This window comes from Eschrichtius robustus, chromosome 19 (assembly GCF_028021215.1).
Source record: "Eschrichtius robustus isolate mEscRob2 chromosome 19, mEscRob2.pri, whole genome shotgun sequence".
Classification (NCBI taxonomy): domain Eukaryota; kingdom Metazoa; phylum Chordata; class Mammalia; order Artiodactyla; family Eschrichtiidae; genus Eschrichtius; species Eschrichtius robustus.
In genome coordinates, this window is record NC_090842.1 from 13,934,753 (window position 1) to 13,962,142 (window position 27,390).

A 27,390-nucleotide genomic window follows, 5' to 3' on the forward strand; every position below is an offset into this window, starting at 1 on the left:
GGGAGGAGGCTGAGGATTTAGGCTTTTGCCTTCACATTTCAGTGCAACTGATAGACCTGTCGCTCTGTAGCATCCAGCCCTTCCTGGAAACAGCCACTGGCATCTCTTCAAGGAGTATCTTTATTTAGGGTGATCATAAACATCATAGCCTCTCCTCGGAATAAACCTAATTCCTTAGGTCCCTAGATAAACCCAGGTCCTTTAAGACTGGCAGGGAGGCAGCCCATTTGCTGCAGTGTCCAAGGACGAGAGAATGACTACCCATGCAGGAGACTGGCCTGCCCTGGCTTCCCCACCTAATTAGGAGCCAAGGGGGACCCACCTCACTTGGTGGGGAGAGACTGTCCCCCAGAGCACCCTGACAGGTCTGAGAACAGACAGTGGACTGCGTCAGGGCCTTGTTTCCCTGCTGCCAGCAGTGGAACAGTGTGGGCTGTGGCCACTTAAGGAATGGGCCGCAAAGCGTGATGGGCCAGGTGGGGTCACCCTGGCAGCTACAGGCGCAGCCTCTTGATGTCCTCGCTGCGGAAGTCTATGCGCAGAGCCAGCACCTGGCGTACTTCAGCAGGAGTGAGGCGCCACGTCAATGGGCCAGAGTTGGCGCCCCAGTAATCTAGGATCTCGGTCACCTACGGGGAAGAACAGAGACGAGTCAGCAAGGAGGGGCTATCTTGAGAGAAGGCCTTGGGATCCACCAGAGGCAGAGCAGGGGTGCCCAGGAAGACGGTGGCCTGCAGGGCTGGGTTGCTGGTGGAGACTTGGTTTTGAGGGAGTGGCAGGGATTCAAATTTTGTCTCTGCCTCTCTTCCCAGTCACCTTTACCTGGCTAGGCCAAGGGAGCCCTACATACCCGCTCCAGATTGAGGATTGTGGCCATCTGGGAGAGCCGGGCAAACTTGTCTCGGATGGTCCAGGTGGTCACTGTGGTGAGGTACGCAATGAGTGACCTCAGTTCCTTGTCAAACTGCAGACCGCCCAGCTGCAAGGGAACATGAGCCCAGTCACTGTTTAAGGCCTGGCCCTCTGGCCAAGCAGAACTGGCCCCCAATTTCGCTCAGTGCTGGGCTGCAAGGCCAGCTGGGCCTCAGATGGTGCCTCAGCTGGCCCCACTGCCTCAGGGCAGGACTGAGCCTAGATATGCAGGGCCTGGGGGTAGCAGACAGAGGGGACGGACTTGTCTTCCTTAGAGGGAAAGCAACAGAGCGGGAGGCCTGTGCTCCCTTGACATTACCCGGTTGAAGGTGGACTTCAGCACCACTTTCTCCAACTCGACTGCGACAAGGCTGGTCATGAGGCTGGTCAGGCTGTCGTAGATGACTGGAGACAGGCTGGCCTGCAAACAGGTTAGGCATCAGCGGGAGTCCCATCTCACCCCTCTGCCTCCCAGGAGTCTTTCTCCTGTGGGAGTATCTCTATGGCCTGGGGCTCGGAAGAGCTTCCTGGGTTCCCAGCAGGAGTGTGATGAGAAGCCTCAGGCTGCTGACTGGGGCAGAGGTGGGTAATTCTATAGGCTGGTCCCAAGAGCCCCTGCTCACCTTGAACTCTGACATTTGCTGCTCCAGATTAAGGATGAACTGTTGTACCCAAGGGTCGTTGGCCTCATAGTCATTGAATTCTTCCTATTATCAGGAAGCAAGGTGGGTCACCAGGGGCGTCTCCAAGAAGGACCATTCACCCCCACCCTTGTAGCTTATGACTCATCCAGCCTAAAATCAGCTTAAAATCAGGCTGGCAGAAACTGCTGCTGTTTCTGCATCACACTTCTGACCAGCAAACGGCCCTGGGCTGCAGCAGTGGCCCACGCAATATGGTAAAGCTCCTGGCAGTTTATTCCCTCTTGTATCTCATGTTATACAGGAATGAAAAGATTAGGCTAGAGGGGCTTCCCTGGTGGTGCAGTGGTTAAGAATCCACCTGCCAATGCAGGAGACACGGGTTGGAGCCCTGGTCTGGGAAGATCCCACATGCTGCAGAGCAACTAAGCCCGTGCACCACAACTGCTGAGCCTGCGCTCTAGAGCCCGCGAGCCACAACTACTGAGCCCGCGTGCCACAGCTACTGAAGCCTGTGCGCCTAGAGCCCATGCACCGCAACGAAGAGTAGCCTCTGCTCACTGCAACTAGAGAAAGCGTGCGCGCAGCAATGAAGACCCAACGCAGAGAGGGAGGGGGAGGGGGAGGGGGGAGAGAGAGAGGGAGGGGGAGAGAGAGAGGGAGGGGGGAGAGGGAGGGGGAGAGAGAGAGGGAGGGGGGGAGAGGGAGGGGGGAGAGGGAGGGGGGCAGGGAGGGAGGGAGGGAGAGAGGGAGGGAGGGAGGGAGGAAGGTTCCAAGTCTATAAGATGCGGGGCAAAAAGAGCCTCAATAAATGAGAATGCGTCAGGTCAAGGCAAACTCCCTTTAGATGTCTTTCGGAGCCCTCTGACTGCAGGAACAACCTGTTTCTGGGAGGAACCACCTGTTTCTGGGAGGAACCTAGCCTTTGAGCATGAGGGAAGTGGGCCTGAGAAATATGTAAGCTCTAGTCTGTTCAGACAGCTCCACTGAGCTCCAGCTGTGGGCTGGGGAATGAGGGGTAATCCTGGGCTTGGTGGCCGTCCGTGGTCAGGCTGACCTCCTCGATGTTGTGGGAAACAGAGAGAAAGGTGTTGATCCAAGGCTGCACCTGTGGCTTGATGGCTGTGCTGTTTAGCTCCATCAGCCCTTCCTGTAGGACAAGGCAGAGACGCATCAGACACAGAAGGCACGTGCCTCCATCCCTTCCCTTTCTCCTGCTCCACCCATCCTTTGACTATCAGGGCATCCTTCCAGCCATGAGGCTTTTCTGCAGGCCCTGTCTGAAGTCTCACAGAAATAATGCTAATCAAAGACGCCAGGAACAACCTGTTCCTTTCCAGATATATTCTGATTCAGGTCCAGGCCAGAGATGAGACCATGGGGTTGGTCTGTTAAACTCTAGAAAGAAGAGATTTCTGAGTGCCTGGTACTAAGCAGCACCTTCGGCTAAGGCCAAGCAGATCTCAGTACCCACATGGTTCAATTTCCTCTGAGGACCCTTCTGAGGGCTCCTGGCACTGTGGAGATTCTAGAGGACCAGAATGCCAGCTTGTCAACGTGACAGCTGCACTGCTGAAAAACCTTTCGTCTTCAAGGGACTCGCACAAGTTCAGTGGCTTGCACTCTGCCCCCTCATGCCTCCTCTTCCCCCCTCCCGTTTCCTTATATGCACGAAGCCCATGATAAGCCAGTGACAATATTCTCAGAGCGAGACACAGGCCCAGGATTCAGGCAGTGGTTGAACCTGGGGCTTACCTGCAAGAGGTCTCGGAATTTGTTGGACACGGCAACCAAGTCAGAAAGGCAGCTGTCAAACTTGGCCTGGGCCTGCTCCCCTCCAATGCCTTGGTTGAACAGCTTGGTGCAGTCACTCTAGGGGAGAACACCCAGCCATCAGGCTTCTGAGCATGCCTGGGCCATGGGCGTGTGAGGAGGGCGAAGAGGCCAACATGAAACCAGCCATTTCTCCTATTCCAGCCTTCTCTGGGAGCAGCTCTGGTCAATCCGAGGCAAGAACCCTGACTGGGTCTCAGGAAAGCTGGATTTGATCCTGTGGCTAGTCATTTGGCTCCCACTTCCCTCTTTGTAATATGAGGGTATTGGGGTCAGGGGGTGTGAGTAAGAAACACAAATATCAGAAGTTTTTCACACCTTTAGAGTCAGGCATTCCTGGCTTCAAATCCTGGCTCAGCCATGTATTAGTTGAGCGACCTTGGTCAAGTGATTTAAAGCTTCTGAGCTTTAATTTCCTTGGCCATAAAGTGGGAACACATTCCTGCTCCCATGGTGGTTGTGAGAGTTGGATGAGATGATGCACAAAGTGCTTAGCCCAGTGCTTGGAATGTAGTAGGCACTAAGGAGACACTAGCTACTGTAATAGGATCTGCTTTGTAAATAATTTGGTCTGGCTGCCCAGGGGATACTGTTATGACCATAGGTAAGATTTAAGTGCCTACTGTGTGCCAGGCCCAGTTTTAAGCATTTTACTTTTATGAATTAAAGTACCTTTCTTAAGGAGTAGGCACTATTATTATCCCTACTGTATAGATGAGGAAACTAAGGCACAGAGAAATTAATAACTTGCCTAAAGCCACAAAGCAGTAAGTCGTAAAGCTGGGATTCAAGCTGGGAATTATGGCTCCAGAGCACCTGTTCCTAATCCCACACTAAGGTCTAGCTGTAGACAATGCCACAGGGGGAGCTGCTTTGGATTGGCAGGAGCTGCCTGCATTTCCTATAGCCTCCTAACAGTTGGTGCCATTTTGGCTACAGTAGGAGCAGCTGTGAGGAAGAGCTGCAAAGGGACTGATCCAGCAGGGAGAGGTCCTTGGTCCCCGTGGCAGCTCCAATACTTACTATCTTTAACTAGCCTTTTAACCTCATCTGTTAAATGGACGTCACACCACCTGACCTGCCTATCTCAAAGGACTGCTGACGGGGTTGAGAAAGAATTCATGTGAAATGCAAATCTAAGGGGGGGGCGCGATTTATGGGAATTGTTTTTTCAGCTCTTCGTTATCCTTCTTTTCATTCACTTGGCTAATTCTGCTGGCTCAGTTCTGAATTCCTAAGATTTCCCAAAAATTTACTTCAAAATCCAACAGACTAATTAACGTTAAGGAAAAAGTCTGGAATACAATCTAACGTGCCATGACTTAAAAACAATGACGACAACGACCTTGTTGAACACTTGTAACGTGAGAGACACTACGCTGCTGGTAGTCTGTGAATATTGCTCTTATTTTATTCCATTTTAAGGCCTTTTTGGGGGTGAATTCCTAATCTGGTCCAGTTTACACTGTAAACTCCCACCTGACTGCTCTCTCCGGGCCTCCTTCAGGAACCCCGTCAGCAATTAGGCCCTCTTCTCACGTGCTGGCTCCCGGCCTCCTCAGTCCACCCAACCCTAAAGCCAACACTCAGCACCAGCCTCGGCACTGAGCCCCACGCTTCTGTAGCCAAGCTCTAGGGGAGCTGTTATGAGTGCCCTGGTATGAGTGCCCGCTGGGGAGGCAGGACTCTGGCTTCCCTCTTCTCCCAGAGGCAGAGTTGGGGAGTGGTGGAGAGCTGGGCTCTTCGTTTTCTAATACTTAACAAAGTGATTGCTCCATGATGTTATGTATAACTACTAATACAATCATTAACTACCACTGCATGCCGCTCATGTACCAGGTGCTTTATATCCTCGTTCAGTTCTCACAACAAACCTGTGGGGCAGACAGCATTACCCCTGTATACAAAAGAGGAAACTGAGGCTCAGGGAGGTTAGAGAACTTGCTTCAGGCCACACAACTGGTCAGTGGTCAAGTGGGGACTTGAACTCAGGGGTATGTGACTTCCAAGCCCAAGCAACTTCCACTGTTATATGGCCTTCCTTTAAAAAATGACAACAGCAACTGGCTCTGTACAGGGTTAAGTGAACCCTGTATCATCATTTTTTTTTTTTTCGGTCACGCCACGCAGCTCGCGGGATCTTAGTTCCTCGACCAGGGATTGAACCTGTGCCCTCAGCAGTGACAGCATGGAGCCCTAACCACTGGACCGCCAGGGAATTCCCCCCATATCATCTTAATCTCAAAATTTATAGAGAGCTTTATCACTTTTATAAAGTGCTTTCAATCCTGTTTTTTTATCGGGCCACCCAACAAACCCAAAGCAGGGCACCATGGAGATCTGTATCTTGTTTCATAGATAAGAGAACTGAAGCTCAGGGAGTTAAGGGGTTTGTCCAAGGTCACATGCCAAGTATGTGCTGGAAGAGCTAATTTGAATTCTGATCTCCTAACTCATGGGTGAGAGCTCTTCCCATAGTTCAGAGATGTCCTGCTACCACGTCATTCACTAATGAATCCCCTCAAATGCTCTGAAGAAGAGCTGGCTCAATGCCAGGGAATGCCATAGCCCCCACTAGGAGGAGTGCACAGGGCTCACTCTCAAAAGGAGGCCTGGGGAGGCTACAGCCACTGAAAGCTGATAGGCAATTTCCCCTGTACCTCCAGTGTCTTCTTCAAAGTGGAGATGTTTTCACTGCAGACTTCCACGTTGTTAAGGGTCACCTGGGAGACAAGGACAGAAGAATGTAACTTCCTGCTCACTATTATTTGTACCCACTCCAAGGCCAGACTGGCTGACAGCTGCACTCCTGAGCCTCGCGGGGGGGCGCTAAGGACCACCCACACCAGTGTCATCAGGCAGGGGGCTCAGGTCTCAGTGGGCAGAATGGTGAACCAGGCTCGCCCTTTCTCCTGGGCTTGACACAAAGGCAGCAAAGCCATCTGACCTCTGAGGTAGTGACCCAAGGTTTCAAGTCTTTTTGTTCCATGTTTAGGCATGCAAGTCTCGGAGAAGTCCTTGGGCTCCAAACCTCCAAGCCCAGGTCAGTGATGCAACGGCTGACATTGATTAAAGAAATGCTTCCTGAGAGCCTGCCACCTATGAGGCATTTTCTCATCATTAGTTCTTTGGCTCTGTTGAATACCTTCTGCAAAACAAGTATAGTTGACCCTTGAACAACGCAGGAGTTAGGAATGCAGTCGAAAATCAGCATATAACTTAGAGTTGGCCCTCCGTATCTGCATCTGTAGATTCAACCAACTGTGAATTGTGTAGTACTGTAGTATTTACCATTGAAAAAAATCCACGTGTAAGCGGACCTGTGCAGTTCAAACCTGTGTTGTTCAAGAGTCAACTGTATTATCAAGCCAGCTCACAGGTGGAAACATGACTCCTAAGAAGGTGAAATAATTCACCAAGGTCAGTCAACTTTTGATTCAGCAAATATTTAAGGTGCCCACTATGTGCCAGGCACTGTTCTAGGTACTGGGAAGAAAGCAGTTAACAGACAAAATCCATCCCCTCGCAGAGTTTACATTCCAGAAGGGAAGTCAATAAATAAGTGTCAGGTAGTGATAAATGCCATGAGGAAAAATAAAGCAGGGTAGGAGGACAGCAATTCAAAGAGTGACAGGATTAGAGCCAGGATTAGAATTTAGGTCTCCCCACTCTAGGCCAAGGGCTCCTTCCTTCATAACTCAACAGCCTTATGAGCTTGGTGCAGAAACACCAATCATAAAAAGCATGTGACAAAAGTGACAATTAAGGTAAAAACTGCTATGGTCATTTAGAGGAAAGACACAATGTTTTGGTCTGAAGCATTCTAGGAAACTCCATGGTACAGTAGGTAACTGAGTGGAACTTAAAAGGCTGGAACATAATTCTGAAAGGAGAGGAGGGTGAGTACATTTCTCCACCCCCATCGGCCTCCTCTAGTCCAGTGTCCTGTTTGGTATTACCTTAATGGTACTTAGGATTATCTGATATTGTCTTGTTTGTTTCTTGTTTCCCTTTCCCACTAGAATGAGAGCTCCAGGAGGCAGGGATCTAGTCTGTCTTCTCTACAGCTGTATCTCTAGCATAGCACCGTCCAAGAGAACTTTCTTGATGATGGCAGTATTCTAAATCTGAACTGTCCAGTACGGTAGCAATAGCCATGTGTTGCTACCGAGCACTTGAAATGTGGCTGGTGCAACTCAGGAGCTGGATTTTTAGTTTAAAGTTAAATTTAAATAGCCACACCATACTGGGCAGTGCAGCTCAAAAACCTAGAACAGTGCCTGATATATAGAAGTTTCTCAATAAATATTTGTTGAATGAATGAATGAGTGAATGACTGTCTTCTGGAGAAAGGATAACATAAGCAAATGCAGAGTGGCATAAAATCCAAAAAGGTATTTGGGGACCAGGAGAGTCAGTGCACAGACATGTGCAGGGAAATGGCAAGAGGTGGAGCTGCAGAGATGGGTGAAGTCCGACTGGGAATTGGGTGCTACGGTGTCCTGTGGACAATGGAGTGGCACTGACGATTATTTAAAGCGGGTGAATGCCACACGAGCACAGCTCTGGTTTGGGAATACTAATTTAGAGGCCTTGTGTGGGAGAAATTAGAGTTTGAGAAGATCACATTGCCTTTGAACTGGTGTGCTGGTGCCATGACCAGGAAGGCCGAGGTGAGGTAGAGAGGGGCTAGTATTTCAAGAGATGAGTCAGAAACTTCAGGATTTCAGGGTGAAAGAAGAATCCCAGAAGCCCAGGGATTGAGATTAGGATGTCCCTCCTGTCTTCCACAAAAATACTGCCCTTGTCAGTGTCCTGCAGCTAATACTGCAAGATTACGCTGCTGACAATGGTGCTAAGACCACTTGCATGGTGGATGGATGAGACTTGAGGTCTTTCATTAGCATGCCACAGCACAAGGCTGCTAACATCACAAGCTTCCAGAGAAATAACTGCACTGTCATGACAGCTCAAGGATGAAGGCCACAACATAAATGTTTCCAAGGCATTTGAGGGCATAAGTAAAATCTGTCATGAGGGAAAAATGGATTTGAGTTCAAATGGTATTGATTTCAAACACCAAAAACTTTGATGTCAAAGTTTCCTTGTACTGACAGTCCTTGTAAGCATGGATTCACTGGGCTTATCCCTAGCTCATGGTGAATGATACATCAGCACTGTTGGGGAATTCATCTTGACAGCCATATGAATCAAGGTGACATAAGAAATAGGTCCTCCAGTGGGAGTGATGACATTTTAAGTACTTGGTATCAGGAAAACCAGAAAACTGTCACCAAGCATTTAGCATCACCTTTTCTTGTTGGCCTTATTTTCTGGGCCCTCAAACAATGAAGCTGTCTGAATGGGAGCAGCGAATGTGTGAACACACAGCAGCCAGCCTACTGGGGACTCGTGGAGCCAAGGGATGGAAAATAGGACTAGAGTGACAGGATGGATCAGATTCTGGAGGCCTTCAGCAAACTGTCAGGCAAAGATGTCTAGTTTTGATGTGGTAGGTAGCAAGGAGTCATTTCTGAGCAGAGAAATCAAAGAATGAAAATAAGTTCTATAAAAAATGAAACACAATGCAAACAAAACGAAAAATTTAAGTCAGTTCATGATCATATGAAGCTGGTTGCCAGAAATTTTGGCAAAGTTTTCCAAAGGTACCATATTTCAGAGACAATAGTTTCTTGGAGTTCATCCTCTTTTTTGGCAACAACTATGACATCCTAAAAAGACAGAACCCATGCTCAGGTAAGATATTTTCAATGACAAGGAGAAAGTAAGGTTTCCTAAATAGACTTCATTGGATCTGTCTGAGGACTAGTTACTGTGGGCTCCCCTGCATAGGGGCAAGGTAGATATTAGCATGTTTAGGCTTCTGTCTCTGAAAGCAACATCTTAACTCTTTTGGTGTTATAGGCCCCTTTAAGAATGATAAAAGCTGGGCTTCCTTGGTGGCGCAGTGGTTGAGAGTCTGCCTGCTAATGCAGGGGACACGGGTTCGCGCCCTGGCCTGGGAAGATCCCACATGCCGCGGAGCAGCTAGGCCCGTGAGCCACAACTACTGAGCCTGCGCGTCTGGAGCCTGTGCTCCGCAACAAGAGAGGCCACAACAGTGAGAGGCCCGCGCACCGCGATGAAGAGTAGCCCCCGCTTGCCACAACTACAGGAAGCCCTAGCACAGAAACGAAGACCCAACATCGTAATCAATCAATCAATCAATCAATCTTTAAAAAAAAAAAAAAAAAGAATGATAAAAGCTAAGGACCTTGCTTCCAGAAAAAAAACGTGTATACATTTTTGCATCCTACCCCCAGGTGTTCAGAGACCCCATCTGTGGACTGTTGAATGAGAGCTCTGCTATTGGATGCTTCCGTCAGGTCTCTGAACCCCAGGAGCCAAGCAGACTCAGAGCCTGGCCAGTGTGGGGGTGGAGCAGAATGACCTCTGACGGCGCTGTACCCACACGTGAAAAGACACCATGTGCCAGAAACGCCTGATCACAGGCCCAGGGCTCATCTGCATTCTTTCTGGCTCATCACAAATTGGTTGTTACCCTGTATAAATCCCTTCATCCTTCCACGCTTCTCCTTCCCCAGCTGTCACACAATGGTAAGACTGCCGTTCTGTGTAGCAGGACTTTAAGAAGGTCACCTTTCTGAGGAAGCTGAGAGCCTGAGAAGTGCGCTAGAAAAGCAGTTTGGTAGGCCTAACGGGTCAGCCCCAACCCATGTTGTGGGATGTCCTCAGGGAAGTAGTCTGGGGGCCTGGCACAGATGTAATCCAAGCTTGAAACTCAGTGGAGCCCCTCAACAGCTGGGTAGTGCTCTTGGGAATAAGTGCTGGGGAGAGCTGAGGCGCCTAGCCTTCCAGGCAGGGAACAGTGCATGTCCTGGTTCGGGCTGCTCTGAAATAGGTCCCTGGGTAAGAAATGGTTTCACAACCTTCTAGGACGAGCTTTCCTTAAAGGAGGAGTTTTCCTTGTATATAGACACTGGAGGAAAAGCCTCCAGTTGAAGGCTTGTTATACTGTGGCTTAGAGGTCACAGTTCAACCCCTTGAGATAAATTGAGCAGCTCCCAACCTGTGGGGCTACCTACCAGGAAGGACAGCTTGGCCTCGTCAGTGCTCTCGATGCCTTTAGTGTCAAATTTGCCCTGCTGGAGGCTGCTGTGCATGATGTTCACGGCACTTGTCACCCCACGCTGGATGTCCTGAAAGGTGGTGGCTGGGAAGCCCATCCGCAGCTTGTTACACAGAACGTCCCTGGGGGGCAGATTGGCATATGAGGATTGACAGCACTCAACCTGGTCTCCAGTTCAGCAGCACCAAAGGGCTCACTATCCTGATCCAGAAGCATAAGTTGCTCTTTCCAGGGAATAACCAATCCTTGAGATCACCATAGGAGACGCTGAGCAGCCAGGGTATGAGAGGCCAACACCCTCTCAAAGGCACTGATATGAAAGAATACAGAGGAGACTGGCCAACTCTTTACTCCCTATGAGGCTTTCACTTAACACCACTGAGCTCCAGAAAACTCAAGAGAAGGCAGTACAGCTTAGTGAAAGGCAGTACCGTGTCAGAGTTGAGAGAATAGGTTTTGAATGTCACACTCTACTCCATATTCTACCATTTATGAGATGTGTGATCTCCTTGAGCCTTTTCCTCATTTACAAAAGACAGCTAATGGTTCCTACCTCATAGGGTCGCTATTAGGACCGAACAGGAGCAGGAAGTTAGCACAGTGCCTGGTCTGTAGCAGTGGTAACTATCATTGTTAATATTACAACTACTGCCCTCATCTGAGCTGCCTGGTCTCTTTCCTAGGTCTGAGGGCCAATAACTCCTCCAATCCAGTCCAGGGAACACAGATTTGGCCTATAACATATCTGGTTGCTGTACAACTGCCTGGAGTCAAGGATGTTGTGCTACGGATGGGAGCTTATATCCTGTATAGAACTGAACTACAATCATAAGGAAAAAAAGGAAGAAACAAAATGGGCCTCAGGAAGCAACCACGACTAGGACCTTTTTGCCTCCTAGAAAGCAGAAAGAGTGTTAACTGTACCTGAAGTCAGACTCCAGCTCTGTGGTGGCGAGGTTGATCATGGCACAGAGACAGTCGATGCTGGAGCTAGACAGAGCCCGCCCAATGCACTTCTTAACAATGTAGAAGACATCATCCACCATGCTGGATGTCAGCTGGCCCTTCTCATAGGTGTCCAGAGCCACAGCCTACACAAAAGGCAAAGCACCCAATGAGGGCCCCAGTTCTGTATGTCACGGTTCTAGATGCTTCTGGAACAGGCCCTGGCTCTGCTCCCTTTTCTGTACCTTGTCCATGTTTTTCCCAACATAGCTTATTCTGGTCACAGCTTGGTGTGGTTCTTCCTTGCCAAAATAGCTCACTTCCCTACTGATCACCACATTAGGAAATTAAGTATTTTGGGCGTTTGCCTTGGGAACATCTGTTACGTAGGTTGTAAGACACCAGGCAAGGCCCTTCTTTCCCAAGGCTCCTCACCCACATACCTCCAGGGAGGCAGGGAACAGGTAGGTTCCCTGAGGAGCTGAGGTGTTCTTTTGTGATCCTTGGGAAAGAAGTCCCAGTTGGGTCCACAAAGAGCCTGATCACTCCAAAGATGCCCTCTAACTATTCAAAGCAGTACACTCAGTCTGCATGCAAGGGTATTCTCAAAGCAGGACCAAGAACTATGACATGCCTCGGCCATTCTCTTCAGCCTGGCTACTTGGACAGGAAGCCCCAATTCCCAGGGATGTGTCCTCTCTCCTACCTTGTTGACAGTCTCCCTCATGAAGTATTCCTCCATGGTAATATATAGACCAATTAGCTCCTGCATGGTGCAGCTCAGCAGGCAGTTATTGAGGAGTTTGTCCAGGGACTTCTGGTGCTCTAGGAGACAGCCAAGAAAGGAATACTCACTCTTCTTCCCCAAGGGAAATAGATCATTTTTTTCAGGTCCCTTTCTAGTCTCTGTTCCAAATCTGTACATGATTTACATGGTTATAATCACAGTACCAATAAAATTTTGTATTTTGCTTAAAAATTATATCACAAATATTTCAATGTTTCTACATAGCTTAGTTTTTCTTCTTTTTAGCTTATTTTTTAATGGCTGTGTGATATCTTATCATGTAGATGGTCTGTTTTTAGACACCTGGGTTATTTCCAAACATTTTGCCATTATTAGAGATAACTGGAAATCATAGTAATTGGAGATTTTAGTTAATGTTATTGTACAAAGAAGTTTTTACTTCTTTTCCATTATTTCCTTAGAATTAACTGGTAAGACTCAAAAGATGTAAGCTTCCAAAGCCAAAGACCAAAATATATTGGGTACAGACCATTTCATTCTCTAACCAGTGCTATCCAACAGAATTTTCTGTGATGACGGAAATGTTCTATATCTGTTGTCTAATACAGTACCACTATTAAGTACTTGAAATGTGCTTAATATGATTGAGGAACTGAATTTTTAATTTTATTTAATTTTAATTAAATGGCTTGTGGCTTCTGTAATAAACAGTGCAACTCTGAACACACATGGTTATTATTATAACAGCAATAAGCACCAAACTGTAAATGAGCATGTATCCTTCTTTAAACACCAATTCAGGGAATTCCCTGGTGATCCAGTGGTTAGGACTCCGTGCCTCCACTTCAGGGGGCATGGGTTCGATCCCTGGTCGAGGAACTAAGATCCCTCAAGCCACGCAGCGTGGCAAAAAAAAAAAAGAAAAAACCACCTGGGTCATATAAATAATTCCCTTGCCGTGTATTATTGATACAAGCCATGCAGACTGCCACAGATGTTGGGTCAGTTTCAGGTCTCCAGTTCAGGGAATCCTGCCTATACTCAACCAGCAGGAATTAAATGGTCTTCTTCAAAACATGGAGAGTCAATTTGTCCATGAAATAGGACTATGACACACCTTTTTATTCAACATATTTATCCCTTCAAAAATTGCGACCGGAGGAACTGGGAGACTGAGGGAAGGAGTGAAAGGCTTTCTTTATACCATGTACTCTTTTTGTATACTCTTTATACTACATATTCTTTTCTCAATATTATACCTCAATACTACATTGAGGTATAATTTATATACCATAAAATTCACCCACTGTACATGTACAATTCAATGATTTTTTTTTAGTAATTCTATAGAGTTTTGTAACAATAGCCACAATCCAGTTTTAGAATATTTCTATCACTCCTTTAAGTTCCCTCATGAAATTATGTATATTTTTTTGTTCTATCTACCTATCTATCTTGTGCACATATCACCTACTTAAACACCAATCCCTAAATCTGAGCTGTTGAGGAAGCATAGTGTGGGGAAAAGAGCAGAGGAAAATCATTGAACCACTCTTGCGTTTAGCTTTCCTCATCTGTAAAATGATTAGATGGCCTCAAAGAGCCAGTCCAATTCTAAAATCTGGTAAGTCTAGATTTCCTCCTGGGAGTCAATTTGTCCACAGACCTCCCACAGACTAATAAGCCCAATTATTTCCTTATTAAAAGATCTGTGACTTAAGTATTACAAAACAGAGCCAACTATACCCCAACCCATCCCAGAGAACATGGGAAATGCCTTTACCTTGTTTTACTTCTTCTGAGGCCATGGAGTCCCCCACCTCAAAATCTGAGCTGATTCTTTTCCTGAGGAAGCGTAAGTACAGCTCACTGCGGGCATTCATCAGGGTGACCTCAGTCAGGATAGGATCCAGTTCCCTGAGACACATGGAGCAGAAAAAATAAGCAGGACACTGGATTCCTTCAGATATAAGAGCTACAGGGCAAACATAGTCCCAAACTCCCCTTCCCCCTGGGCCCAGAAGGGTCAGCTCTGCCCGATGGACCTCCTGGCTCTGCTGGTCCAATTATAGTCAGAGACAGCTGTCAACCACATATCCCATTTACATGTTTCACCTGAACTCTTCACCCACTAAAATCCTGCCAGGGCTAAATAAGAGATTGGGAGACGTATTTTTGTTAGTGGTTTAAAATTATCTATTAGTAAAAATTATCTATGGTTCATGTGAAAGAAATCACACCTCCCTAAGCCCTCATGTAGCTGTGCTGGGATTTTTTAGGGTACACCCTTAAACTGTGTCTCACACCCATTCATCTATCCAGATGAATAGCCAAAACAATCTTGGAAAAGTAAGGACTTGGAGGACTCACGCTTTCCAATTTTAAAACTTACTACAAAGCTACAGCAAACAAGACAGTGTGGTTTTACTGGCATTAAGAACAGACATACAGATTAACTAACAGTCCAGAAATCTTGACGTTTTTGGTCAACAGATTTCCAACCAGAATGCTAAGACAATTCAATGAAGAAAGAGTAGTCTTTTCAACAATTGTGCTGGGATAACAAATATCCACATTACCAAGAATGAAGTTGATCCCCTACCTCACATTATAGAAAAACTTTACTCATTTTCCACACTGAAGTCCAAGAGATCTTTTCAAAACATAAATCTGGTCATACCGTAATCACATGATTTCCATAGCTCTTAGGATACAAGACACTGAATGGCCTGACTCTAACAACCTCACCAGGTTCATCTCATAGCAGGCTCTTGCCAACTCTCTGCACTTCAGCTATACTGGCCTTCTTTGGGTTTTTCAAATACACAGGGTCTCTGCACATGCTTTCCCTGCTCTACGTGTTACACATTTCACCTCTTATTTCTATTTACTCTTTCCGTGCCGCACAGCATGGGGGATCTTAGTTCCCCAACCAGGGATGGAACCCCTGCCCTCTGCATTGGGAGCACGGAGTCTTAACCACTGCGCCACCAGGGGGTCCCCCTATTTACTCTTAAAGTCTCAGATCTAAGGTCATTTCCTCAGGATTTTTTTTCTTGAACTTCATCAGCTTAGGTTACATCCCTTTATTACATGCTTCCCTGTACTCTATGCTCAGTATGTTGTAATGGTTAACAGCACCAACTCTAGACTCAGACTGCTTGGATTCTATTCCTGGCTCTGCCACTTTCTAGTTGAACGACCTTGGGCAAGTCACTTAACCTCTCCAGGCTTCAGTTTCCTCATCTGTAAAAAGTGTTTACAGATCAAATCAGTGATCTTAACTGGGGGTGACTTTACCTCCCGGGGTACATTCAGCAGTGTCTGGTGATATCACGCTACCAGCGTCTAGTGGGTTGAGGCCAGGGATGCTGCTAAACATTTTATAATGCACAGCTAGTTCTCCACAACAAAGAAATTACCCAGCCAAAATGCCAATAGTATGGAAGCTGAGAAACCCTAGATTAAATGATTTAATATTGGTTAAGTGTTTAGAACAATGTCTGGCAGATAGTACACACTATATACATGTTAGCTATTATTGTCTACTTTATAGACCATAAATGCCACAAAGAAAGAATTATGTCTGTTTTGCTCACTTTGCTTTCTGACATATACCCAGTACCAAGGACCAGTGCCTGGCACGTAATACGTATAGAGTAAAAATTTACTGATTGAATGAATACACTTTTATGTTTAGCATTTCTTTTAATAAGCATATGTTACTTTCATTAGAAAAAAGTAAAAGTTAAAAATTTTAGGATAGTAGTTACCTTTGGGGGAGGAGAGTCACTTTGGGGAGTTCAAAAGTATTGGTAATGATCTAGTATTCTTTACAAAACACAAATATGTTATACATATGCTTTTGTTTGTATGCTATATTCCATTTAAAAAAAGAGTCATAGATAAAGTATTTTTAAAACATAAACCACATTGTAAGAGAGCAGTCTCTGAACGATACTTGATTACCAATTCAAACTCCTATGGGCTGAAGAAAAGAGCATTATTACCTTGGTTCTATTTTTTCTGATGTAGAGTTTCTCATCAAGTTGTTCTGGACATGCCGGAACTGCAATATACCACAGAAATGAGAATGCTCTTCCCCTCCCTCCTTCTATCTGCCCCTCGCTGGTCACTCCTAACTTCTGGCATAAGTATGTTTAGGTTTAGTTTGTTTAACAGACAAGCCAAAAGTAGGCTCTCAGGATGAGGAGCCAAAGATTTACTTTTGATTTATAATGCTAACATTCACCTCTGTTATCGCACTTAAAAGTGATGCTACAGGGAGATCAGCTCGGTGCTTTGTGACCACCTAGAGGGGTGGGATGGGGAGGGTGGGAGAGAAGGAGATGCAAGAGGGAAGAGATATGGGAACATATGTACATGTATAACTGATTCACTTTGTTATAAAGCAGAAACTAACACACCATTGTAAAGCAATTATACTTCAATAAAGATGTTAAAAAAAAAAAAAAAGTGATGCTAGTGGTGTTCCAATGGACTAGTGTCTAGAGTCTCCCAGAGTTCTAGAAATAAAATTGTATGGGGCTACTCCTATTTCTAAGTCCTACTCTTACTTTATCTGCTCAAAGGAATGGAGAAACAAAGTTCTAAAAAAGCAAATGCTACCTTTAGCACTTAAGGAATGAAGGAGAAATTTGAGACAAATTACTTAACACTGAATAGGACCTTAAGAAGTAAAATTCCATTAAATCACTAGAAGGCACTGTTGTACATTCTGTGATAGAGAAGTGGTCTAACGTTCCTGTTGTGTTCCTTTTAGGAAGCCCTTTCTATTTCCTTCTTAGTCGCGTACTGAGGCCATCATTAACTTGACAACACCTCAAGTCCAAAGTAAGCTGGTGAGGGGCACGATGCAGGCCAGTCTGCATTTGCCATTTTTCTCCTAGCTGCACCTTTTTTCACTCCCCTCCCTAATTGACTCTATTCAGTGTTGCACGCTAATGCTGCTACTAAACCACCTATAAGCCTCCCCTGCTCACCTGCTGGTGGTAGTCCCTCTGCTTGATGAACTTGTCTACCACCTTCTCTACCTGTCCGTCACATTCCACCTGCAGATATTTTATCAGGGTATAAAGTCTCCCTGGGCCATAATAGGTTTCCACTATTGGTTGATGGGTCTCTACAATTCGGGCAATCCCTAGAAGGGAAAAAGTGAGAGAGCTGTATTCCAAATATTCTTCCCACAAGATAAACTCCTTTCTTCCATCCAGGACTGACCTGGGGTCTAACTCAACCCTTTTTGGCTGTTTAACTTCCCGAAATGAACACAAATTGTACTCGTCAGTGCCAGGAGTTGCTAAGCAAATCTGTCTGTTAAATATGCACAGTGCTTAGTAAACCAGCAGGCATTTGATAAATTATACTAATAGTTTCTACAGGAGCATCTTTGGAAATAAGCATCACTCTTCCCAGTCATTTATTTTGGGGTTAAATTCACTCTTAGAGTTTGGGTCTCGAGGACTAGGGAGAATCAAAACATCTGAGAGACGCTAACTAATCTTTGCTAAGCAGGTACTGAATTGGGAAGTTAATTCTCCAATAAGTCAACACATAGCAAACCATAGGATTAAATTAAAGGCATCAGGCTAGCAAGAAGAAAAGCTATTGATGCAGGTGTTGTAAGTGTCTCCAGTCTCCCGAGAGTGGAAAAAGGGGCTTGCCTTCAAACAGAAGAGTGAGTGTATCTGCAAAGATGACAGCAGCTCTTCGATCACTCATGTCTGTCCCTAGAACCAACAGTAGATTCTCCTCAGCTTTACTGGCCACCTGAAAAAGTAGAAAATCCACACATTTCTTTTTTTTTTAAAAGGTTAACTGCTCATATTTCTGTTTTGAACATATATACGTACATATACGCACAAGAAGAGAATGTTAAAGTTATTTTTTCAACTTTTTTTTTTTTAATTTTATTTTTGGCTGCATTGGGTATTTGCTGCTATGTGCAGGCTTTTTCTAGTTGCGGCGAGTGGGGGCTCCTCTTTGTTGCGTTGTGCGGGCTTCTCATTGCGGTGGCTTCTCTTGTGGAGCATGGGCTCTAGGTGCATGGGCTTCAGTAGTTGCAGCACGCAGGCTCAGTAGTTGTGGCGCACAGGTTTTAGAGCACGTGGGCTTCAGTAGTTGTGGCTCGTGGGCTCTAGAGCGCAGGCTCAGTAGTTGTGGCACACGGGCTTAGTTGCTCCGCGGCATGTGGGATCTTCCCAGACCAGGGATGGAACCCGTGTTCCCTGCATTGGCAGGCGGATACTTAACCACTGCGCCACCCGGGGAAGTCCCCACATATATGTCTTAGACCAAAGGCTAGTTTCAGTTTTCCAAAAAGACCTCCCATTGGCTTTCTTTTTCCCTTGATGCTTGAAAGCCTAGACAGCACACAGGAACATCCCTTGGGGGCTCTGGGTTGTCCAGGCCTCAGGGAAGACAAAGAACTTAACACAGTTGTTAACTCTTCTTCCATTCAGAGGTATATATAAAGCTTTCCTTTTCTTTGATAACATCTACAGTCATTAAACTGGGGAGAGAGTCCCAAGTTTCAATAATTGTTTCAAAGTATAACTCAAAGTTATCATTATTATTAACGGTGCTTCGTTGAGCAGGGGAAGGAATCTGGGTACTTGGAAGGGATTTTTAAGGGATTAACAGTAGAAACCATTTCCAGGTTTCAGATGGCAAAGTACTGATTTAAAAAAAAAAAAAAAAACTGATAAAAGAGTACCATAGGGACTTCCCTGGTGGTGCAGTGGTTAAGAATCCGCCTGCCAGTGCAGGGGACACAGGTTCGATCCCTGGTCCGGGAAGATCCCACATGCCGCAGAGCAACTAGGCCCTTGCGCCACAACTACTGAGCCTGCGCTCTAGAGCCCATGAGCCACAACTACTGAGCCCACGTGTCACAACTACTGAAGCCTGCGTGCCTAGAGCCCATGCTCTGCAGCAAAAGAAGCCACCACAATGAGAAGCCCGCGCAGCGCAATGAAGAGTAGCTCCCACTCGCCACAACTAGATAAAGCCCGTGTGCAGCAATGAAGACCCAATGTAGCCAAAAATAAATAAATTTAAAAAGAAAAAGTCCCATAAAGCAGTTATATTTTATTTTTAGTTAATTAATTTTTAGAATGGGTAAAACATACTTAAACATTCAAAAGAAACAAAGGAGTGTCTGGTGAAAAGTAGTTCTTCATCTTACCTATGTCTCTTGGTCTCCTAAGTCTCCTCTTGAGAGGCGACCACTATTAACCATTCCAAAAATATCCTATGTTTATATAAGCATACATTTTTACTGCCACTCCCTTCATTTTAAACATGAATTATAGCATACTGTTATTTAACTTAACCAACCACATGTTAGAGAGTAAAATGTGTCAGCACATATGGAACTGTCTCATTTTTCTTAATGGCAAAATAACGTTCCATTATACAGAACTGAGGGGGTGGGGACAGGATGCACTGTGACATATAGTTAAAAAATAACAACAACCCTGTGCACATATGCCTACTGATGTTTGCTTCTCTCCATCTAAGGTTGGGCTGGGCGGAGGCGAGCTGAGACTAACTGAAGCCTGTTTCTTTTTCAGTTTTAATCTTAAGTGACCTCACCTGCTTCATCTCAATTTTTGAGACGTAAGCCTGGGTTCCCCCCTCACCACCAAGTCTTATTTTGAGACTCAAGCCTGGTTATGAAGTCTTAAAACCACTAACCAACTTCTCTGAATGCTCTTAAAAGAAGCCAGTCCCTGGTTGACAGCTTGGAAAGGGTGATTCAACTTGTCAGAGAATCTGCATTTTAATTTTCCTATACTTTCACTTGGTCTGTTGGAAAATGTACAGCAGCAGATGTCCAGGCCATGCCTGGTACACAGTAGACTGGTAATAGGTAAGTGTTGAATGAATGTATGCATCCAGTCCTGCCAGGATACAGCAGAAAAGGGGAGTCAAATCCAGAGGTAAAAAAGTATCCACAGAAAATGTATCCATCCAGTGCCCCAATCTGCAGGTGGAGAACTGTACATTATCCTGCCAAGCAATCAGGAGCCATACCTGCTTGCAAAGGTATTCTGAGAACTTGCTTAGTCCCTCCTCATGCAAACCCAGCAGTGGGAAGATCTTGAAGAAGCGCTCCACCTGGGGCAGATCCCCTTCCTTAGTGGCAATGGCAAACTTCTCTGTGACAATGGCTTTGAGACGCTGCTCAGCTTCCTGCAGCAATTTCAGGTTGGCATCAATCATGCTGCCTGCACAATGGGGAGAAAATGAGAATTAAGGTAAAGAATGGTACTATGTCAGGTATATGCCACCTGGTCTGCACATTCCAAAAATATGTATTGAGCACTTAGTGTAAGATGCTGTACTAACAATATGGATGATTAAGAGATGAATCAGCCATGATCCTATCGTCAGAGAAGTTACAATCAACTGAAAGAAATAAGATTTGTGTGCAAATTACTGTAATAAAATTCAGTGTATGATAAGTGTCATAAGAAAGGTGCCCAGTCACATTTCTGGTTGAAGTAATCAGAAGAGGCTTCCTAGAGATGATATTCCATCTCTCAAAGACGGGCAGGATTTTGATACCTGAGCAGGGGAACATACATTCCAGGCAAGGGGAATGAAATGAGCAAAGGATCAGAAACAGAAAGATGCAGAGTATTTGCTGAGTATTGCAGATAGTACATATCCTGGTACACAGAGGAGCTCAATAAGTGTGTGCACAATGGATGGATGCATGAGTGAATGGCATGAAATAAGGCTAGAAAGACAGAGTGGGTTGAGATCATGGAAGGCCCAGAATACCAAGCTAAAAATTTAATTTTAAATTAAAAAATATATATATTTATTTATTTGGCTGCACTGGGTCTTAGTTGCGGCATGTGGGATCTTTGTTGTGGCACGCAGGATCTTTTAGTTGTGGCATGCGGGATCTAGTTCCCTGACCAGGGATCAACCCCGGGCCCCCTGTATTGGGAGCATGCAGTCTTATCCACTGGACCACCAGGGAAGTCCCTAATTTTAATTTTATAAGCAGGCAACATGGTCAAGTGTAAAGAACCCACGGGTCAGAGGAACAGTAGATCTGGATTCAGTTTTCTTTTCCGTAAAGTAGGAATAACAGCCTCTGCCTCGTGATGGTCTAGGACCTACATAGGGTCTAGTACCAGACAAGGAAATTTCCTAACAGATGTCCTTTTGCTGGTTGAGACTGCCTAGTTCAGATTACAGATGCTTGTACCTAAACTAGAAATTACAGATGTTTAAACTAGATTACAGATGCTTGTAACTAAACTACAAATCAACAGTTTGGGATGCCAACCTTCTTTGCCCTGTCGGCTGAGCTCGATGACTGACTTGTCCAAGCACAAGTAGCGATGAATGTGGGCTGCAGCCTGCTCATAATCTTCATTTCTCAAAGCAGTCTGAACTCCATCCATGCAGAACTTCAGGTCCAAGATGTCATCAGCTCTCTGAATGGCCTGATAGAGGCGATTCTGCAAAAAGACCTGGTGGTTAGAAACAATGTCCTATTCTTTCAAAAATCTCTCTCCAGAAGGTAGAGTTTCAGGAGCTGAATGTGATTAACCAGAGGTCCTTTTCAGTTTTCACTGGTAAACTAAAAAGCACCACCACTACCACTCACAAAACTTGTTGACGATGGTCAATACTGCTGATGGGTATCACACAATTTTATTTGATTGACCAGATCATTTATTTTAATAGAAGCAGGAACGGGGATAATCCGTATTTATATTTGGCTTATACTGTTAAATTTATAACATAATCAAAATGTATTTGACATTTTGGGGACATGATATTGTAAACCAAGTAGTAAAATATGCAAAATACATGGAAAGTATTTTTGCTTTATTTATTTACTTTTTATATATTGTCTTTATCAGTATCTCATTTTTTAAAAAATTTTTATTGGAGTATAATTGATTTACAATGTTGTTACAGTGTTTCTTTTTTTTTTTTTTTTGGCTGCGTTGGGTCTTTGTTGCTGCATGCAGGCTTTCTCTAGTTGCACCGAGTGGGGGGTGGGGGGTGGCTCTAGGGCTCACAGGGTCTAGAGCGCAGGCTCAGTAGTTGTGGCACATGGGCTCAGTAGCTGTGGCTCACGGGCTCTAGAGCGTAGGCTCAGTAGTTGTGGCACACGGGCTTAGTTGCTCTGCGGCATGTGGGATCTTCCCAGACCAGTGGTTGAACCCGTGTCCCCTGCATTGGCAGGTGGATTCCTTTTTTTTAAAATTTAATTTAATTTAATTTTATTTATTTTTGGCTTCGTTGGGTCTTTGTTGCTGTGTGTGGGCTTTCTCTGGTTGCAGCGAGCAGGGGCTACTCTTCGTTGCGGTGCGCAGGCTTCTCATTGTGGTGGCTTCTCTTGTTGCAGAGCACGGGCTCTAGGCGCGCAGGCTTCAGTAGTTGTGGCTCGCGGGCTCTAGAGCGCAGGTTCAGTAGTTGTGGTGCACAGGCTTAAGTTGCTCTGCGACATGTGGGATCTTCCCGGACCAGGGCTCGAACCCGTGTCCCCTGCATTGCCAGGCGGATTCTTAACCACTGCACCACAAGGGAAGTCCAGTATTTTTGTTTTAAAGAAGAACATTTAAGAAAACTTTAATATGTGAGTTGGTAGCTGTGTGGCTATAATGTTTCATGGTAAATTATTTTGGCAGAATCTGAACAAATAGATAGGGAAGAGTTATGCTATTTCACAGGGGCAACCTGAGGCTGGGACTGACTTGTTCAAGAACCCAGATCCTGTGCTTGTGTTCAATACAGCAGCTACGAACCACCGGCGGCTAATGAGTGCTTGAAATGTGACTAGTCCATGGGGAATTTCCTGGTGGTCTAGTGGTTAGGATTTGGCGCTTTCACTGCCGTGGCCCAGGTTTAGTTCCTGGTTGGGAACTAAGATCCCACAAGCCGTGCGGCACGGCCAAAAAAAATAAAATAAAAGTAAAAACTTTAAAAAAAAAGAGGTATAAACGTGGCAATAAACTGTATCTTAAAAAAAAAAAAAACAAGAAATGTGACCAGTCCAAATGAAGATGTATATGAGTAAAATACACATTGGATTTCAAAGACTTAGCACAAAATAAGGTAAACTATCTCACTGATACCTTTTCATAGTAATTTCCGATATAATGGGTTAAACAAATGTTATTTTTAAATTGTTAAAATTATATTCACCCATTTCTGCTTTGCTTTTTAAAAATGGTCACTGGGAAATTTTAAATCACATGTGGGGTTCATATTAGATTTCTTTCCCAATCTGAATGACTTTTATTTCATTTTCTTACCTAACTGCCCTGGCTAGAACCTCCAGTACAATATTGAAGAGAAGCAGCAAGAGCTAACATCCTTGCTTTGTTCCTGAACTTGGGGGAAAGCACCTAAGTAAGTATATTAGCTGTGGGATTTTCATAGATGCCCTTTCACCAGTAAGTATATTAGCTGTGGGATTTTCATAGATGCCCTTTATCAGGTTGAGGAAGTCTCTTCTATTCCAAGTCTGTTGAGTATTTTTATCAAAAGGGGTGCTGGATTTTGTCAAATACTTTTTTTGAGTCTATGAGATGATCATGTGGTTTGTTTTTTTTTTAATTTTACCTATTTTTATTTTTGGCTGCACTGGGTGTTTGTTGCTGCGCACGGGCTTTTCTCTTCTTGAGGTGAGCAGGGGTTACTCTTCCTTGTGGTGCACGGGCTTCTTATTGCAGTGGCTTCTCTTGTTACGGGGCATGGGCTCTAGGCACGCGGGCTCAGTAGTTGTGGCACGTGGGCTTAGTTCCTCCGCGGCATGTGGGATCTTCCTGGACTAGGGCTCGAACCTGTGTCCCCTGCATTGGCAGGCGGATTCTTAACCTCTGCGCCACCAGGGAAGCCCGACCATGTGGTTTTTGTCCTTTATTCTATTGATATGGTATGTTACATTCATTCATTTTCAGAGGCTAAACCAACCTTGCACGCCTGGGATAAATCCCACTTGGTCACAGTATAGTCTTTTTTTTTATATACGTTGCTGGATTTGATTTGCTAGTGTTTTTGAGAATTTGTATGCCTATATTCATAACAGCTATTGGTCTGGAGTTTTTTTGTGAGACCTTTGTCTGGTTTTGGTATCTTGCGTTAGGTTTCTATTGGATGGTGCTACTCTAATTTCTAACGTGGTAGCTTCTCTACTGCCCTCTACTAACTCAAATATCAAAAGCTCAACAGGATTACCTTGGCCAGGTCAAGCTGACGGACTTTGCTGGACACATTCTCAGCTAGGTTGCAGGTAAAGGTGATCATTCCAGCTAGCTGTTTTGCATCTCCTTCAATCAACTGCAGGTTAGGACTGAAGACACACATTGTCAGCACACATATCCATAGGGGTAGACAGTAGAAGAGATGGAAAAATTTTTTTGCAGATGGAGACTACATCTTCTACCTCTTTTGTACCTCCCTACAACTATTAGCTCTGTTCATTCTATTCACAGCTTTTTCTCAAGAGTGTTTTAGTGAAAACTCAGACCTATACTTAATAATAAATTAATTTCAATAACTACTAAAGACACCCCTAAATAGGTACTGCCAAAGAACCTATTTAGATTCTCCCAATTGTTAAGTGAGCATAAAATGCACTAACCAACAATCTAAGAGGATGATGAAATCAAAAAGCAATTTTTATGACTAGAAAATATACAAAATCTGTAAAAACAGGGGTTCTCAAACTTGAGCCATATGTCAGAACCACTTGGTATGCACATTAAGCTAGAGAGTCTAGGGCCCCACCCCCAGAGTTTCTGGTATAATAGGTTCGGGGTGAGGTCCCAAAATTTGCATTTCTAACAAGTTTCCAAATGTTGATACTTGCTGGTCCAAGGACACTTTGAGAACAGCTTAACTATACCCTTAGGTAAACACTTTACCTGGAGGTAATGCTCCTTTTCAATTCAAACTCAACTTGCATTGCATAACATAAAGTTAGGAAAAATAATAACTTATCCAGTGGACCCTAATGGAATTAATAATAGGTCTTGCTGAGATGAAGACTCACCCCATCCGGTGGAGAGTGACCATTTTACTTTCAATGGTGTTTTGCTGCTCTAAAAGAGCATCCAGCTCTCTCTCCACCACTTTCTGAAACACAGAGAAACAACCTGTCATTAGGATGATCAGAAGGAACCTTAAGAGTTATCTAATCCACTTAGCTGAAGGGTAAATCCCATTTCAAACGTCTTCTTTCCTCTCACTAAGCTCCCCTAGGACTTTAACAAACAATACTTCATTTTTGCACTTACCATATTACATAATAATTGTTACCTTATGTGTATCTTATTCCATCTAGGAGATGAACACAACGAAGGGAGAACATAAACTTTTATTCAATTTCATTAGCATAGTGCCTAACACAGGAAGGCATTTAAAATATAAAGGCTCAAAGAAACAAATGAAACTTCTAAAGTGGCAGTTATAAAAAGTCTCTTCTAGTGTATAGTCAGTAGCCAGAAGCGATAAATATAATTCTCTCTCAACCAAGTCATTTACTGCACTACCTTAACTAATGTAACCTTATGCTTGAGTTTCTTCATCTGTAAAATAGGGACAGTAATATATACCCCATACGACTGTTGTGTGAGCCAAACAAGATAACACATATAAAGTGCTTAACATAGCATGTTGCGTATGGCTCAACAAAAGCCATTAGTATTAGCTATATGTTTCTATTAAAATAGTCCAGTAGGATCCAGAGGAAAACATGCCCTTGACAGTCATCAAATACAAATACAAAACTAATATTGTTTGTTCTGTTTGTAAGACTGACTTAATTTTTCCCCCCATTCATTGAATGCAAGCTTAGTACTGAACTTTATAAAGCACATCTTGCTGAAAAACGTATTAGAAACTGCTAGAGTTGGTATAAGTTAATATTATATTTGAGAATTCTCAAGATATCAATGACCACCTCTGCTCCAGTCTGAAATTGCTTTTTGTACTCAACCTTAATAAAAGTTTGGTTTAGGGAACAGCTACTAAACTTTTAGATTAGAGTTTAGATCTTTCTTCTGACTGGCAAGGAACCCAACTGGCATTCAAAATTGTATTGACATCATCAAGTCGCACGGAAAAGTGAAGCAGGCTGCAAGGAATGAATCTTAGACAGAATATAGCCCACACCCCTCATTTGACACCATGCAGGGGTACAAGAGATTAAGTGACTTGTCCAGGATTAGACAGTTGTGCCTGAGTCTTAAAATCTCAAGCTTCTATAAAGCCCTGTATTTAACTGAAACACTAATATTACACCCCCAAATTCATTCCCCACAGGAGGAAATCTTAAAACGCTTCAAGGTTATTTGCAATGATTTCTCGCTTAAATGAGATAATGGGGTAAAAGCATTTCATAATTTTTAAAATTGCTAAGCCGTTGCAAGAGAGCCTTTCCTCTTATTTTGAAAAGCAAGCGAGCCGCCGTATACCCTCAAGCCTAACTTGACTCTGGCGGAGAAACCTAGAGATTAAGGGCCAGGGAAATCAACGGGGGAGTGGGGGCAGATCGCCTAGATGACAGGAAAACATGCTTGGGGGCATCAGACCGAGTAAACAGAGAAGTCAGGTCCCCCCAGCTACACTCAACTACACGCTCGCTTCTCGAGTAGGTGCTTTTTTGTTTCCTTGGCAAGAAGAGACCTTCCCACAGCCTGAATTTCCCAAGACTGACGGCTCCTAAGGCCACTGCCCCTGCATCCTCCTGGAAAAAGAAGCGCAGCCCCCAACCTCCTCGCCGCAGAGCCGTTGATACACAGCTTCCAGCTCCTGCAGCTCGGTCAGGGAGCGAATGAGCTCAGTGGAGATACTCGAACAGCTGCCTCCTCCCCCGCCGTCAGGCGGCGGAGGCACCCCTAACAGCTTCTGACCGGAATCGAGGTCTGCCATCTTAGTCCCCATTCCTCGCTTCCGGCCGCGCGAGGCCCCCCCTCGTTGGCGCGCCACGTCTTTGGGGCTGCCCACGGCAGTGCCCAATGAATTTGTAGTTTTTTGTTTTTTTTTTAAAGTCTACTTTAAAAGGTCAATTCATTTCCTATTCTCCTGGAAAAAGTGACGGTCATAAAGTATATTTAAATAATTTTCAATGCTGTGTGGAAGCAAGATAGAAGCAGTAA

General features: G+C 44.8%; 1 protein-coding gene across 1 annotated transcript; it reads right to left on the bottom strand.

The window, feature by feature from the left end:
• Nucleotides 1–102: 102 nt before the first annotated feature.
• On the bottom strand, nt 103–27,177 carry COG4 (component of oligomeric golgi complex 4). Its single transcript, XM_068527492.1, has 19 exons — nt 27,005–27,177; nt 25,284–25,366; nt 24,467–24,581; nt 21,558–21,732; nt 20,288–20,481; nt 17,914–18,019; nt 17,233–17,390; nt 16,240–16,298; nt 14,013–14,146; nt 12,188–12,306; nt 11,461–11,627; nt 10,493–10,658; nt 6,047–6,109; nt 3,309–3,425; nt 2,611–2,703; nt 1,536–1,619; nt 1,232–1,333; nt 851–979; nt 103–629 (listed from the first exon to the last, which is right to left on the bottom strand). The coding sequence occupies exons 1-19, from the start codon at nt 27,173–27,175 to the stop codon at nt 495–497; spliced, it is 2,370 nt and encodes a 789-aa protein (XP_068383593.1). The 5' UTR covers nt 27,176–27,177; the 3' UTR covers nt 103–494.
• Between the last annotated feature and the right edge of the window lie 213 nt (nt 27,178–27,390).